General features: G+C 54.4%; 2 protein-coding genes across 2 annotated transcripts; both read left to right on the plus strand.

Moving 5' to 3' along the window:
- Window positions 1-18: 18 nt before the first annotated feature.
- QC763_119970 (uncharacterized protein) lies at window positions 19-1,103 on the plus strand (the record flags this gene model as incomplete). The annotated part of the gene is made up of 2 exons (XM_062908582.1): window positions 19-484; window positions 556-1,103. 2 exons carry the CDS (start codon window positions 19-21, stop codon window positions 783-785), a joined length of 696 nt encoding a protein of 231 aa, XP_062771691.1. The 3' UTR covers window positions 786-1,103.
- Window positions 1,104-2,361: 1,258 nt separating this feature from the next.
- QC763_119980 (uncharacterized protein) lies at window positions 2,362-9,311 on the plus strand (the record flags this gene model as incomplete). Its single annotated transcript, XM_062908583.1, has 2 exons — window positions 2,362-3,772; window positions 3,841-9,311. 2 exons carry the CDS (start codon window positions 2,362-2,364, stop codon window positions 9,309-9,311), a joined length of 6,882 nt encoding a protein of 2,293 aa, XP_062771692.1.
- Window positions 9,312-13,542: the final 4,231 nt, after the last annotated feature.

Genomic DNA, 13,542 nt, shown 5'->3' on the forward strand with positions numbered 1-13,542 from the left:
TACCCCTTTTCTGTCAAAATGCGTTATCTCTCCTTTTCAGTTTTTGCCCTAGGCATCACCACCACCTCCGCCACCATCCTCGCCTCGGACGGACACGGCGGCGTCCTCCACAACCCTCGGTACACCCACCAAAGAATCGACAGCCGCAACGTCAAGATCGACAACCTCGCCCTCCACGCCGCGGTCCGAAGGTTCAACGTTGAGCAACTCCAGAACTTGACGAGCACCCTCCCCGTGTTGATACCCCGACAGGCGGCAAACCTCCAGGTTTTTACCTCCGCCCTGGGGGGCGCTACGGCGCCTGCTATTACCAACTCTGGTGATCCTGACAGACCTTTTGCTGTCGACGGGGATACCTTTCCCGATTTTGCGACGGCGAGCAACAGGGCTTGTGACAACCAGAAGAATGCCTGTGCCAGGATTGCGAATGAGGGGGGCCAGAGGGACGGGGAGTTGACGGTGGGGGAGTGTGACAGGCAGATGGGTGAGTTTTGCTTACTTCACACTTACACTGGAGAGGGATAGCATACCTAGATAGGGCTGACATATGAGTAGAACAATGCAAGAGTGCGGCGCTTTCGGCAGCCAACAGATCTTTTGATGGCGCCGCGGGTGAGCAGCAGCCGCAGCAGCCACCGCCGCAGCAAGGGGGCGGTCGTGGTGATGATGGAGGACAGAGGCAGGATCCGAATCGGGGGCAGGATCAGGGACAGGAGGAACAGGCGCCGCCCGAGTCGGTGCTGGTTAGTTCGGATGAGAATTTTGATTTCTTCTGTGATGTTTAGGCCTGGGAAGTTCGGGAGGCGTGGGAGACTGATGTTTTTTCTTTTGTGGGTATTTACAGCAAGGGAATCAATCGGGAAGGCAATGGTTGGTGTAAGTGACGAGGAGGCCGGGATTGGGGGCAACATGGAGCACTGCTGTTTCAGACAACTCGCCATTGGGCACGGAATCGGGCGTGGGAGGCGGTTTTCCGCCTTTTTGTACATCAATGGTATTATTGGCTATAGGGTGTTTATGAAGATGTCACGAAGGTCTGGGTTTTGCTCATCTGAATTCCATTCCATGAGGCGAGATGGCTATCCCTACCGTTGCTGCACGAGTCGCTGCCCGATATGCATCACCGTATGCATCACCGTATGCATCACCGTCAAAACATACAGAAGTGGCGGGACTGCCAAACGTACGGCCGGGTCCCATCAAACAACCCATTGTTTCGGGAAGTTTGGCTGCTTCGACCGGCCTGGCTGCCGCTAACCAACCCCCCGCGATCTTCAGAACGGACCGAGACATTGCTGATTGTACGGAGTACGGGGAGCATGATCATTTATTTCATCTGCCAGCATTTTGAAAGGTGGAATTGAAGATGTGATGCAATTGGCTTCCGTGGGAGTTCAAATGTGGATCCCGCCGGCCTGCTTAGTGCCAAGGGAAACCATGCGCGCGTGGCCTATGCACAATGTCGTGGCCAGTCGGTTGGCGTTTTGATGGCACGCTTTCCGTGCTGTTTTTGGTTGTTTTCTGAACTTTTAACTTTTTCGGGCCAAGCCAAGTAAAGTTCTAGAGAGCTGGCTGGTAACCTGGAAGTTGAAGAGGTAAAAAACCCGCCGCCGTTGCAAAACCTGGAGAAAGTTCTACAAGTTGTGTCTTTTCTTTGCCTATGATTTCTTTAGCATCAAGAACCCTTATGATCAGCCCCTGTTTGCTTCTTCAGGTGTCATCCACCCAACAGCACCGAAATTACAGACTGGTCTGCTTCGTCCAGCAGTGGAGCGCGACAAGGCCCGGCTCATTAAAGCAGGTGTTCCCAGTCCGAAAAAATAATTGCTAGTCGGCCCACGACACCCTCTCCTCGTCCTAACCCGGTCCCTCCACCTCCCCTCCCCGTCCCCATCCCCATCTCGAGCCAGACACACGGTCATTCTCGCGTCCCTTTTACAGCTGCAAGCTGCCGAGTCGAGTCCATCGCCAGCCTGCCCTGTTGCGCATCCATGTGTTTGTGCCGATCGAGCCCGTTAACCTTTCTTGTCGCTCCTTTAGCCTCAGTTTAATAATTTCCTTGGCCATATTCACTTCGCCTGCCGACAGCCAACGTCGGACACGCGTCGTCGCGTCCAGCCCGCCCGACCGTTGCTGCATCTGTATCCCCTAGCCACCTCCCAGGTTTCCCCAGGAAATCCGACGTGGGAGTTTTGGGCTTGTTTACGGAGACGATACTCGTCCCGCCTAGATAATAATCGAGAACCAGTAGCAGACGACGCTCAACTCGTCTGCGCTGGCTCTCGGCCTGGTGAGTAACACACCTAAACCCAATTCCATCGCTGCCGTCCAACCATCGACCACGCTGAGCCACCCACGCATATGTCCCGGCAGCCAGCTCACCCCCCTGGCCACCACCAACATGTTCGGCTAACATTGGGTGTCGCTCCCAGTTTCCTAAAAACGTCTTCCTTAAATTTGTCACCGCAGACTCCTCCTCGTGCACTGGCACAGGACGGCCCTCTCAAGCCGATCTCCAAGTTGCAGGCCTACCCACCATCGATTGCATCGTCCCCTGCCCTCTCGAGCGCTTCCACTGCCGACGGCGAGGCATCCCCCGTACTACCGCCTCTGCCAGTACCTAGATTACCTGAACGAGTCCGTGGTCTCTTGAGGACTCCACCGCCCGCCGCTGAAAGATCAGGAGACGAGGATAGCAGGGACGAAGGCTTGGCTCCTGGCGCTACCGATTGGGGTTCCCCCTACCCCTCGAACCTTCGAACCGACAGCACCTCTAGCAGCGACCTTTCTGGGGACTCTCCCCTACCAATCCACCGCCTTCAACTACAAACCCCCTTCTTGCGTCCCGCCCCGCTCATCGAAGAACCGCAGCCAGAGCCCCCACGGCAGTCAAGCCTGAGTGCGGCCGCAGCTGTGCTTGCGAACCGAGCCAGGCGCATTGCGCACGGAATCACAGAGGATTGGATACGTCAGCACACGGCTGCTGGAGGTGACCAGGAAAAACGACATTGGTTCAGTGACGGAACCGGCGATAGTGAGAACTCTTCACTGAGCGGCTCATTTTCCGGTGAGGAAGCTGCGTGGTTGGGATACGACGATATCAATCTTGAAACCCCACGACCAAGAAGTCGCGAGACCGATAACGGACGGTGGCTGTCATCCGGCCTCGACCGCAGAAAGCAGGCCAGTAACGAAACGTTGAGACAATCCCACCTGGACCGTGCAAAAGAAGCCCCGGTCGCCAAAATGGTGTCTTCCGACGAGAGGTCAACGCCCGATAGCGTGGGCAACCGCGGATTCACAGCTGACTCGTTGTCGGCCACTCAGGGGCGTCTCAACCTCCCTGAGAGGCCCGGCACACCGAAACTGAACGGAATCAACGGATCGGCGAGTGTGACGCAGGCAGAGCATAAGGCGCCATCAACACCGTCAAGAGCGGCTGTCAAGCGCGCGTCTCTGAGTGCGACCCCCCGCGCATTCAGGAAAAAGGTACCTTGGAAGGGCAAAAACATCATGGTATGCTTCCCGAGCAACGACCGACGGGGTCAGCCCGGCGGGCCTCCAATGCCCCTTACCGAGACCCAGGTGAAGGGCATGCTTCGAAGTTGGGAGGAGCTTGGGTACAACACCGAAGGATTTGATTTAGCATCGGATGCACAAGAGCTTGGGACTGCGGAGCATTCACATAGTAGGGGATCCTGGCCCGACTTTGATGATGTCGCACGGGAGCGGCAGAGCGGCAAATACCCAATAGTCCTTCCCGATCTCAATGGTATGTTCTCGGATGCGAATTGTGCGCTTTACTGCTGCTTTGTTTCTAACATGGTTCACCACTTGCAGCCTGGAAGAAGTACGTCGACGAGCTCAACGAGGCCAAACTCCGCGCCCTGGGCGTTTCGTTTGGCGATGAAGAACCTCCCCTCCCTCCGCCGCCAGCGATCTCCCCCGCTACGACGATGAGCCGGCAAACGTCGATGCAATATCCGCCCCTGCCATTCTCCCCACCGATTCCAACGTCCTCCGCATCGAGCAACCAAGCAGTCCCCGGCTTCCCATTCAACGTGCCGTTCGTCACCTCTGCCGCCCAGAGTCCAGGTATCCCGGCCGGCGCATCACCGGGGCCGTTCAACAAGTTCAATCCCCGGGCGTCTATCTCGATCCCTTCGCCACATGGGTGGTCTCCCTCCATCATGCTCGGGCACCGTGTTGGCTCGCCCTCGCTCGCAAACCTCAGCGCCATGATGTCTCCTACTTCCCCATTCTCTCCTGATGGGATGGGCCCTGTCGGGCCTGTTGGACACCAACGGCATCAGTCACTACAGTTCCCTGTCTTGCCTCACCAGTTCCAAGTGCCAGTCAGAGCCTCGCCGCGCCTGCAGGATCTATGCGAAATTGACGAGGAGCCGGCAGAGGAAGAGGCATCGAAGCCCCACGAGGCCGGCTTTGTGCACCACAACGCTAGTGATAGCTTGCAGAAGGAAATTGACGAGGCTGAGTATCACCTCGAGGAGCAGATGCGCTCCCAGCTCGACAATGACGAAGACTACAGCCCCCACAACGAAAACGATAAGGGAGAGATGCCTGCATTGCCATCTGTGCAGTTCGCGGCTCAAGCCCCCCAGTTTAGTCAAGCGGATGGTCTTGTTTTGCATCACCCCAGACCGCACAGCCGAGGTCATTCGCTCTCTCAGAAGTTTTATACCGAAGACGACGCAACTGTCGAGGGTGGCTACAGACCCACGCTGCAGGGCATTAGTCCGCACTTGTCAGAAGATTCCGAGATCGAGACCAATCCGAGTAATCTGGGAACTCCTGTTCAGAACTTTGATTTTGCCAAGATCGCCCACCAGCGGACGCTGTCGAACGACAGCAACCCATGGCAACACAGTGAGCCCGGAAGGCCGGCTGCTAACAGCAATCACCAGCCACGCGTAAGCCACGGCAGCAAGTCTTCTTTCTCGAAGCTCAATGTTGAGGCTCCGGAGTTCAAGTTCAACCCCGCGAACTCGTTCACCCCAGGTAACGGGTTTGCCTTCTCAAACTCCTCGTTCGCGACCCCTGTCTTCAACGCAGGGTTACCGCAGACCGTACCCAATGCGTTTGGTATGACGGCTCCGTTGCCAGCGCCCGTTCCAGCTCCTGTGCCAGCTCCTGGCCCTACCAAGATTAATGTCAACGCTGCGCCCTTTTCGCCTGGATCGAGCGACTTCAGCTTCTCAAGCTCAGGCCCCAAGTTCAGACCTGATGCTCCCGCCTTCACCCCAACCGGCATCCCCGGAGTGACTGCTGGTTCCGTGAAGAGCACGAGCAAGCCTGGCTCCATCTTTGGAAGCATTGATCTTTCTGCCGCGGACATTGTCAAGCCCGCGAAGAAGTCGCAGGCCGTTCCTATCACCAAGCCTGAGAATGAACAGCCCGATGAGGAGCGTGAGGGTGGCAAGGCACCTGGTCAGTACACTGGCGAGGAGACACGCAGCAAACGAGCCAGGTCTTCGGTTGCTCCCGATGATGATATTGCTCTCTTTGCGGAACGTACAGACGATCCTACCTTGGTCGTCGCCAAGCCAGAGACGGTTGCCGAAGACGATGGACCGGTGGAGGACAAGTCCTTCGATGAGTCCAACAACGGCCAGGAAGACACTGCGCAGTCATCCATGGTCATTTCAGCAACACCGGATACCGAGGCTGCAATCAGTCCCTCTGAAACTTCACCGGACCAGGCGACTGTTCCTTGGGCGCCATTCGAGTTCAACAAGCCGACTGAGATGCAGGCATTCGCCGAGGCCGCGCCATTCGAGCCTGGAAGCTTCAAGGCTGGCCATACGAAATCACTTTCAGCCACGGCCAAGGCCTTCGTTCCTGGCGTGCCTGTGTGGGAAGACGATAAAGATACCACTCCTGAAGCTACACCTATTGTTGCCAACGACGAACATTCAGGACTCAGTCAAGATGCCGCTGAAACAGTCGTCGAGTCTATCGAGCAGCCAGAGGAGGACCTCGAAGTGCCGACTCCCGCTGCCGCCCGATCACTCGACAAGGAACTACCCCCAGCTCCTAAGGGGTTTGCTGCGTCCCGTTATGCCCGCTCCTCCCCTCCACCTCCGCCTCCACCCAAGCAAAGCGGGCTCTCGGCCTCCCGGTTTGCCACCGCTCCCTCCCCAAGCAACGAGCAACCACAGCAACAAGTTTCCATGCCTGCTTCGTCTACTGAACTTGATGACAAGCCCTTGCCCTCAGCTCCGGCGGAGGAGGCTGCTGGGGATATGCTTGCCGAACCCACCATGGCTGATCTGGATGAGATCATGCGTCGACTCAACGAAAATCCGGATATGGGTGTGAAAAAGACGTATAACAACGAGAACCAATGGACCCATGCTGACCCAGCTCCTCGGGGAACGTCATTGGAGGTTCCACTTGACGCGCCTCTGCTCCGCAGCGAGGCTCCTAGCCCTAAGCCAAGCAGCCGTCAGTACGATGAAATGGCCGACTCCCCAAGGACGTTGTCTGCCGAGCCTGAAGATCCGTTCAACGATCAAATGCAGTACACAGAGGGTGCAGTCCAGCGCCTCAATGGAAGTGAGAGCCTTCCTGCTAGCGACTGGGAGGGCACCTTCACAGAGGACGAACAAACGAAGCTTGAGTCGCGTGTCAAGTTCTTTGACGGCCGTGTCAGTGATCTTGTTGATGGACTGCTTGCTGCTCGCCTCAAGCCTTTGGAGCATCTTGTCTCTGGGCTTGCTCGCAGCGGAAAGCACCTTCATTCTTCCCAGCCACGTCACAGTGTGTCGGATACGGAAGATGGCGACGACGAAGAGGATGGGTTGACTCATCTCAGGCGCCCTGCGAGCCCCCGCCGGGACCGCAGAATGCAGCAAATTCGTGCGGCCGTTTCCGAGGCGCTCGCAGCTCACCAAAAGATTCCAGCAGAATCGGCTCGTTCTTTGGCGGGCGAGGACAATTCTCGTGTCCTGTCTGTTTTGGAAGAGATGAAGACACAACTCAACGTCAGGGCCGACATTGGGAGTATCGTGGAGGAGGTTATTGAACGGCGTATCCCGCCCGCGGCTGTGGATAAGGATCATGAGATCAGCCAGTTGCACGCTCGGCTTGCGGCTTTGGAGCAGCGTCTTCATGATAGCGATGCCAAGCTGGCAGCTGAAACTGCCGCTAGACAGGCGGCCGAGGATAGTGCCGCCAGGGCTAGCCGTGAGCTTGAGAATGCGGCTACCAAGATTGATGTTGAAATGATGAACAAGAGCTCCCTGGGGCAGCGCATCAACGACCTCGAGGAGCGTGTGCACCACGCCGAGCATCAGGTGGAGGAGGCAGTCAACGGTAGAAGGGCTGCTGAAGATCGTCTTGCAGAGAACCAGCGGTTGCTTCGCATCTCTGCAGAAGAGGAGACTCGTCTTCGTGAACTCGTCGATACTAAGGATAGCGAGATGAACGAGGCGCGCAAGGAAACTCTGCACTGGCGGGGTGAAGCTACCCGTATTGCTACTATTGCTCAGAGACGGGATAAGGACCTTGCTCAGGCGCTTGACGAAAATAAGGCGCTGCACAAGCTCATTGAGACCCTCGGCACCCAGGTCGAGGAGAACGAGCGTGTCCGTGACAACTATCGCACCAAGATGTTCTCTCTCCAGGAGGACATGGCCAAGGCTGCAAAGGATATTGCTGAGGAGAATGCCCGTCATGCCAAGCGGGAACAAGGCCTTGTCGCTCGGCAGGAGGTTCTCGAGGCTAGACTTCAGGCCGAGGCTCGAACTCGCGAGCGCATTGAGACTGAGCTCCAGAGGCTGGAAATGGGCGAGCGCCAGGGCATGCGCGCTGTTGCTGAGTGTAAGAGACTCGAAAATGTTCTCGCCGAGATGCGCACCGAGAATCACAAGTTGCACCAGAGCGCCCTCCGCTACCAGGCCGAATTTGAAGAGGCTAGGGAGTCTGCTGCCCGTGAGGTTCAACGCACTCGCGATGCTATGCAGAGCGAAATCGACGCTGCCAATCACCAGGTCAACGTTGCTCGCAACGAGCTTGAGGACCAGATGGCGAGACTTAGAAGCCAGCTCGACCAAGTCAAGATGGATGCTGACACTTCCAAGGCGCGCCTTGAGATGCTCTTGGAGGAAGCTCAAACCACCAAGCAGACCGAGCTTGAAGCCCTTGCTGAGAAACATCAGAACGAGATGGAGGACCTGCAGGCACGCTACGACCGCCAGCTCAGCAACACCAGAGAAGATGCCCACCGCACTGAGCAGAACCTGCTGGAGCGTCTTAGCATCTCCACCTCCAAGTCCGAGCACCTCCAAGACAAGGTCGCCCATCTCGAGGAGAAGCTTGAGATTGCCAAGGAGGCTGCACGGGCTGCTGCTCAGGCTGCCAAGTCGTCTGTTGGTGGTGCGGAATTACCTGCCCAGGTTGGCGCTTCCGCGGCCAGGGAATTGGGAGTTCCAGAGAGGATTTCGCCCCAGGCTCTGCGCGAGTCCATCATGGTCTTGCAAGAGCAGCTCCAGGAGCGTGAGCAGAGAATTGAGGAGCTTGACCAGAAGCTTGCCAAGGTTGATCCCGAAGCGGAGACCAAGATTTCCAAGCGCGACGACGAGATCATCTGGCTCCGTGAGCTTCTTGCCGTCAGACACTCGGATCTGCAGGACATTATTGCTGCTCTCGGACGTGAAGATTACGACAAGAACACGGTCAAGGACGCGGCGATCCGTCTCAAGGCCAACCTCCAAATGGAGGAGCAGGAACGCGAAAGGGCACTCAATGGTGGTTCTGCCATCAACCTGCCCAACATTGCCGCCACCATTCGTGAAGCGGCCACTCCCCGCGTTGCCCAGGCTGTTGGTCCTTTGGCGGCCGCGTGGGGTAACTGGCGCAGGTCGAGAGATCCATCGTTTGGTGCTGCCAGCAGTGTACAGTCGCCCACCGGGTCGACTAGTGGCAGCAGCACCACACCATCCAAGAGCGGCCCTACTGCGAGCGGCTTCCTCGGGGGTCTGTTGACACCTCCTGCCTCCAGTCTTAGACAGACGCCAACCGCCCCTCCAGTAAAGCAGCCGACTGCTTTCTCGAGCACCGGACGCCGCTTCACTGCCCAGGACCTTGCCAACCGACCTCTCGGGCCAGCTTCTGCCGCCGTGCAACAAGCGCAACTAGAGACGGCAGCTGCTGTCCCCGCTCTCCCCTCGGTGTTGAGCACCCCGCCCCGTCGCACCGTCTCTTCCGGACCAGTGACACCACCGATGCGGGACAATGCCTACGACTCCGATGCGCAAGACTTTGACGATGCCGAATTTTATGAGGAATGAGCACGTCCTCAGGAACCAGCATCATCATCAGTCCGTGTCTGTAAGCCCACGTGGCTAAAATTATTATAACCCCCTATTTCCTTTGTTTATTTTCTATTGTTTGTGGGGTCGTCAATCAAGATGGAGGAGGAGAGAGTTGTAGATAATGATGGATGGGAGCGCGAGTTTTGGCATGGAACACACACCAATCAGCAACATGGTTTATATACACAAACACCCATTCACACACTGAGAAAAAAAAAGAAAGCAAAAACTAGAATGATACCCCTTCCCCCTTTTATATATTTCTCTCACTACCAGATTGTTGTTGTTGTTGTTGTTGTTTGAGGAAACTTTTGTAATTTTGGCCTTTTGTCGATAGTTGTTGTTTCTGAGGAGGAAAGCAAAGTTCGGTTTTAATCAATTCACTGTCATTGTCTTTCTTTTTTTTAGTTGGCACCAGCAGCAAAGTTTGGCTTTGGATGTATGATTCTGTATATTGCCTTCTCTTCTGTCTCCCTCCCCTAAAAGAAAAAAGGGTGAGCTTTTGAATGTTTGTTGTTGTTTTTTTGTTATGCATTTTTTTGTTGTAAAATGAGAATGAAAGATAAGAATGGTCACATGTTGCGAGACGAATAGTTGCTAGCTTTGGCATCGGGGTTTTTTTTTTTTTTTTTTTTTTTTTTTTTGTTTAATTTTGTTGATAAAAGTACACCGCCCCAAGAGCAATTCTCTCAGACCTGATAGGGTTATTATAAAGGAAGGGAGCGCAGGGAGGGTTGAGGTTGAGGTTGAGGCTAGGGGGAGGGGGGGAGGGGGATGGTGGGTGTGGGTAGTGTAATTATAGGGGATGTGTTGTTTTGTTAGTTAGTTGAGGTTGCTGTTTGTATATAGCATGGAAGAGCAGGCAGAGTAAAAAAGAAAAAATTGTTGTTTCTAAAACGTTGGGGTAGCCCACACGGTGATGGTGAGATGGAGGAGGAAGGGGAGTCCTTGTTATAGAAAGGGGCAGGGTGGGGAAGACCCCTGATTATATGCAGCCCTATCGGAATATTCCGATGCAGGTTGGACAAAAGTGCCCCCTGAGAGACCCCGTGATTTTAGTGGGGAAGGTGATGTGGGGAGGTAAATACCTAATGGTGAGGGTATCGCCATTCACTGCCAAAACCACCTGTAGTTGCAAGCTGAAAATGGTGGTGTTCATCCCAAGTCCAGGTCTGGGCGTGATGTTATGATGTGTCAAAACTGTCGTTGTGCTACTAGCCTGCGACGCTGGGGCCGTAGAAGTGTCAGACCCATTGAGGACGGTAGCTATTGGTGTTTCTCAAGTCTCAAGAAGCAATGGGGAGCATACAGAACTCTGTTTGTATAAACAGTGGCAGACATACCTCTACGGCTATGAGGTATCACAGCCTGACGCCCAAAACGAACTGCTTATTTCTATCAAGCAAACAACAGCAATGGCATCAACAGAGACTCCGTCCTCTTCTTACGATTTGTTGCAGAACATGTTCATAACCCCTTCACTTGCCAGCTAGACTTCCTCGAGAAACTACTTACTAACGCCGTCGCACAAACAAGGCGTTTGGTGGTCCAGTGTTGTTGTGGTGGGTATCGTTGTTGTGATGATGGTGATGCCAGCCCGAGACCAACCTACCGACGAGGCTGGTTGCGTTGAGTGTCATCTTGAACAAGGCAGGACTTGTGCTGGCGTGTTCGAAGTTGTAGTTGGTGAAAAAATCGACGAGGGTCTTCTTGTAATAGAATCGCCTGGTATTCTACTGACCACCTGTCGTAAGTTGATTCAATGGGATCCTTGTTATGTTGAGCACAGTTGACTGTTAGCTATCATGCAACAGTGGGCAGAACACGTCTACGTTAAACCTGTGGGGAGACACTTGATCAGAACCCTGACGGCTAAAACATGAAAACTCAAGAGATTTTTGAGATGGAAGATTAGGGCAAGCTTCCTGACTTGGAAGAATCAGGGATGATGGCTTCAATCCAATGTTGACAAAGGTTGTCTTGGCATCCAGGGGATCATGGGCAGCTTGTGCTCCCGTCCACACGGCACAAGATAACACTGTCTGAGAGAACCCCGCCCGCTGTTTTGCCTCGCAAGGTTATCGAGCGCAAAACCTGGTCGGCCAACCGTGGCAAATAATGGCCAGGTGGCTGTTGATGTTCATCGCCGCTGGAAACAAGCTTCACTTCAGTTAGGTACCGATAACAAGAATCTAACTTTTTCCAGGATCGATATTACGGTAGACCAGAGAAAGCATATCGCACTGATAAACATACAGTACATCGAGGAAAACTGCGCAACAACATTCATTTCCCGGCGATCTTTCAGTCTTGAACCGCACCTCCACCACCACATCACCCACGTCTCCTCCTCCTCAATCATCACCGTAAACACTGGGGATTTCCACATTCCCAACTCTCGCTCACTCTTGTCAGTATCGAGCCTAACACGTTTTTTTTTTGTTCCCTCATGGCTGCCTCATAAATATGCTGGGCTGACTCGCTTGTCTCTGGCCCAGTGGTCTATCTGTCTTTCCAGCAACCCCAACCTTTCCTTCTCCCGCCTACGGTCCTCAGTTGGCCCATCCGCCTCCCAGTAAAAGAAACAAGGGGATAATGGCGAGTGTAGTTATGACAACGGCGTCAAGCATAGCCAGTTTTATCGGTGTGCCTGCAAAATGCGAGGGGAGCTAGCCGTTGGTTTGACCCCCAGCAGATATCCTTTCGGGGCTTGATTGGGAGAGTTTACTTGCCGAATCTGGCTTTGATGAAAAGAGCGGCGCCAAGGGTGAGGCAGATCCAAGAGAAAAGGAACCCGAGAATGAAAAACCTAGAGGCGGGCATGTCAAGTATGGTGTTCGATGTTTGGGCTGTATGGAAATTGAGCGGCATCGGCGTTGAAACTGATGAAGTGGTCGTGGTGAGGGGTGGGCTGAATATGCTGAGGACTTCACTGGCCAGCTGCAGAGTCGTAGTCAGAAGTTACACCGCGCATAGGTCAGTTTCAAGTTTGCCGCAATCAAGGTACCATGATACCGTGCTCAGGTGCTGTTGTCAAGAGGCCTTTTGGGACTAAAACTATTCAGATGAACAAAACGACTGGGGCCAAAGTTGCCCGCTCAGTGGTGATGGCTTCAGTCCAATGTTGACAAATGTGGGTCCGGCACTCAGGGGCGAGCCCGCGACTGGTGCTGCCAAACTCGACACAGCCCCCTACGTGCTAAGTAGGTACCTAAGAAGACTTCGACATTCTGAAGAATCTTCTTTCACTTTGTTCCCATCCTCACGTCAAGTTGGTTGGAGACATTACCGCCGTTTGAAGGAGCACCGTGTGACGGGGCTATGGTTGGTCACCGGAGGGTACCCAAGCAGCAAAGAGGAGAGGAGCAGACATTTCAAGGCACAGAAATTGTCCCGGACAATGCGACCAGCAATATCTACCAGCAAGTTTCCTTCTCGGTTTCGATTTAGTCCACCAGCTATCCGGATCTCAACACCCACAGCATTAGCACGTCTCGAAGTCACCAACTAGGGACTCACTTCTTCCTCAACAACTACGACATCGCAACATCTACCCTAAAGCACCATTTATATAGCCCTCCCGATAAACCAACCGATCCTGTTCCAGACTGTGTCTGACCACATCGCCCAGAGGATGAACGCTTGCTTCCGGATACCTCACCTGAATGGTACGTTGCCGAGATACCCCGATCTGGTTTACTTGGCTCCCAGTTCAAATTCCGCAGCCAATAACCACCAGGACAACATCGAGATGGGAACGACAGGAGCTGAAAGTCCGCCCCCAATAGGCCCGCCGCCTGCTTACCCGGTCGACTGAATACCAGGGGGAGGAGGTTGCTATAGAATAGAAACCGCCGTGTCGTGTCCGGTTCGATTAAAATTGAAATTCTCGAGGTAGTTGGAAATTGAGGCACCTTTTATCAATCAAAAGAATCTCATTCAGCTGCCCTTTTTATCTAAACCTACTCACAGACGGCGCCTGGCAGTGTCAGCAGAACACCACACATGACAGAACGCAGCAGATTCCGGCCGCAAGCAAACAATCAACACCAACCGCATAACCAGTTGATAGATACCAGACCTTGACCGCCTAGAACATGTCGCACCCTTCAAGTCTCACTTCCCTACAAACTTGGCTTCTCGAACGCCCATCTCCAACAACCCAACCGCCTACACCAGCCCACCCTCACCTCTGCACCCCTCCCAG

This window comes from Podospora pseudopauciseta, chromosome 1 (assembly GCF_035222475.1).
Source record: "Podospora pseudopauciseta strain CBS 411.78 chromosome 1, whole genome shotgun sequence".
NCBI classification, from domain to species: Eukaryota; Fungi; Ascomycota; class Sordariomycetes; order Sordariales; family Podosporaceae; genus Podospora; species Podospora pseudopauciseta.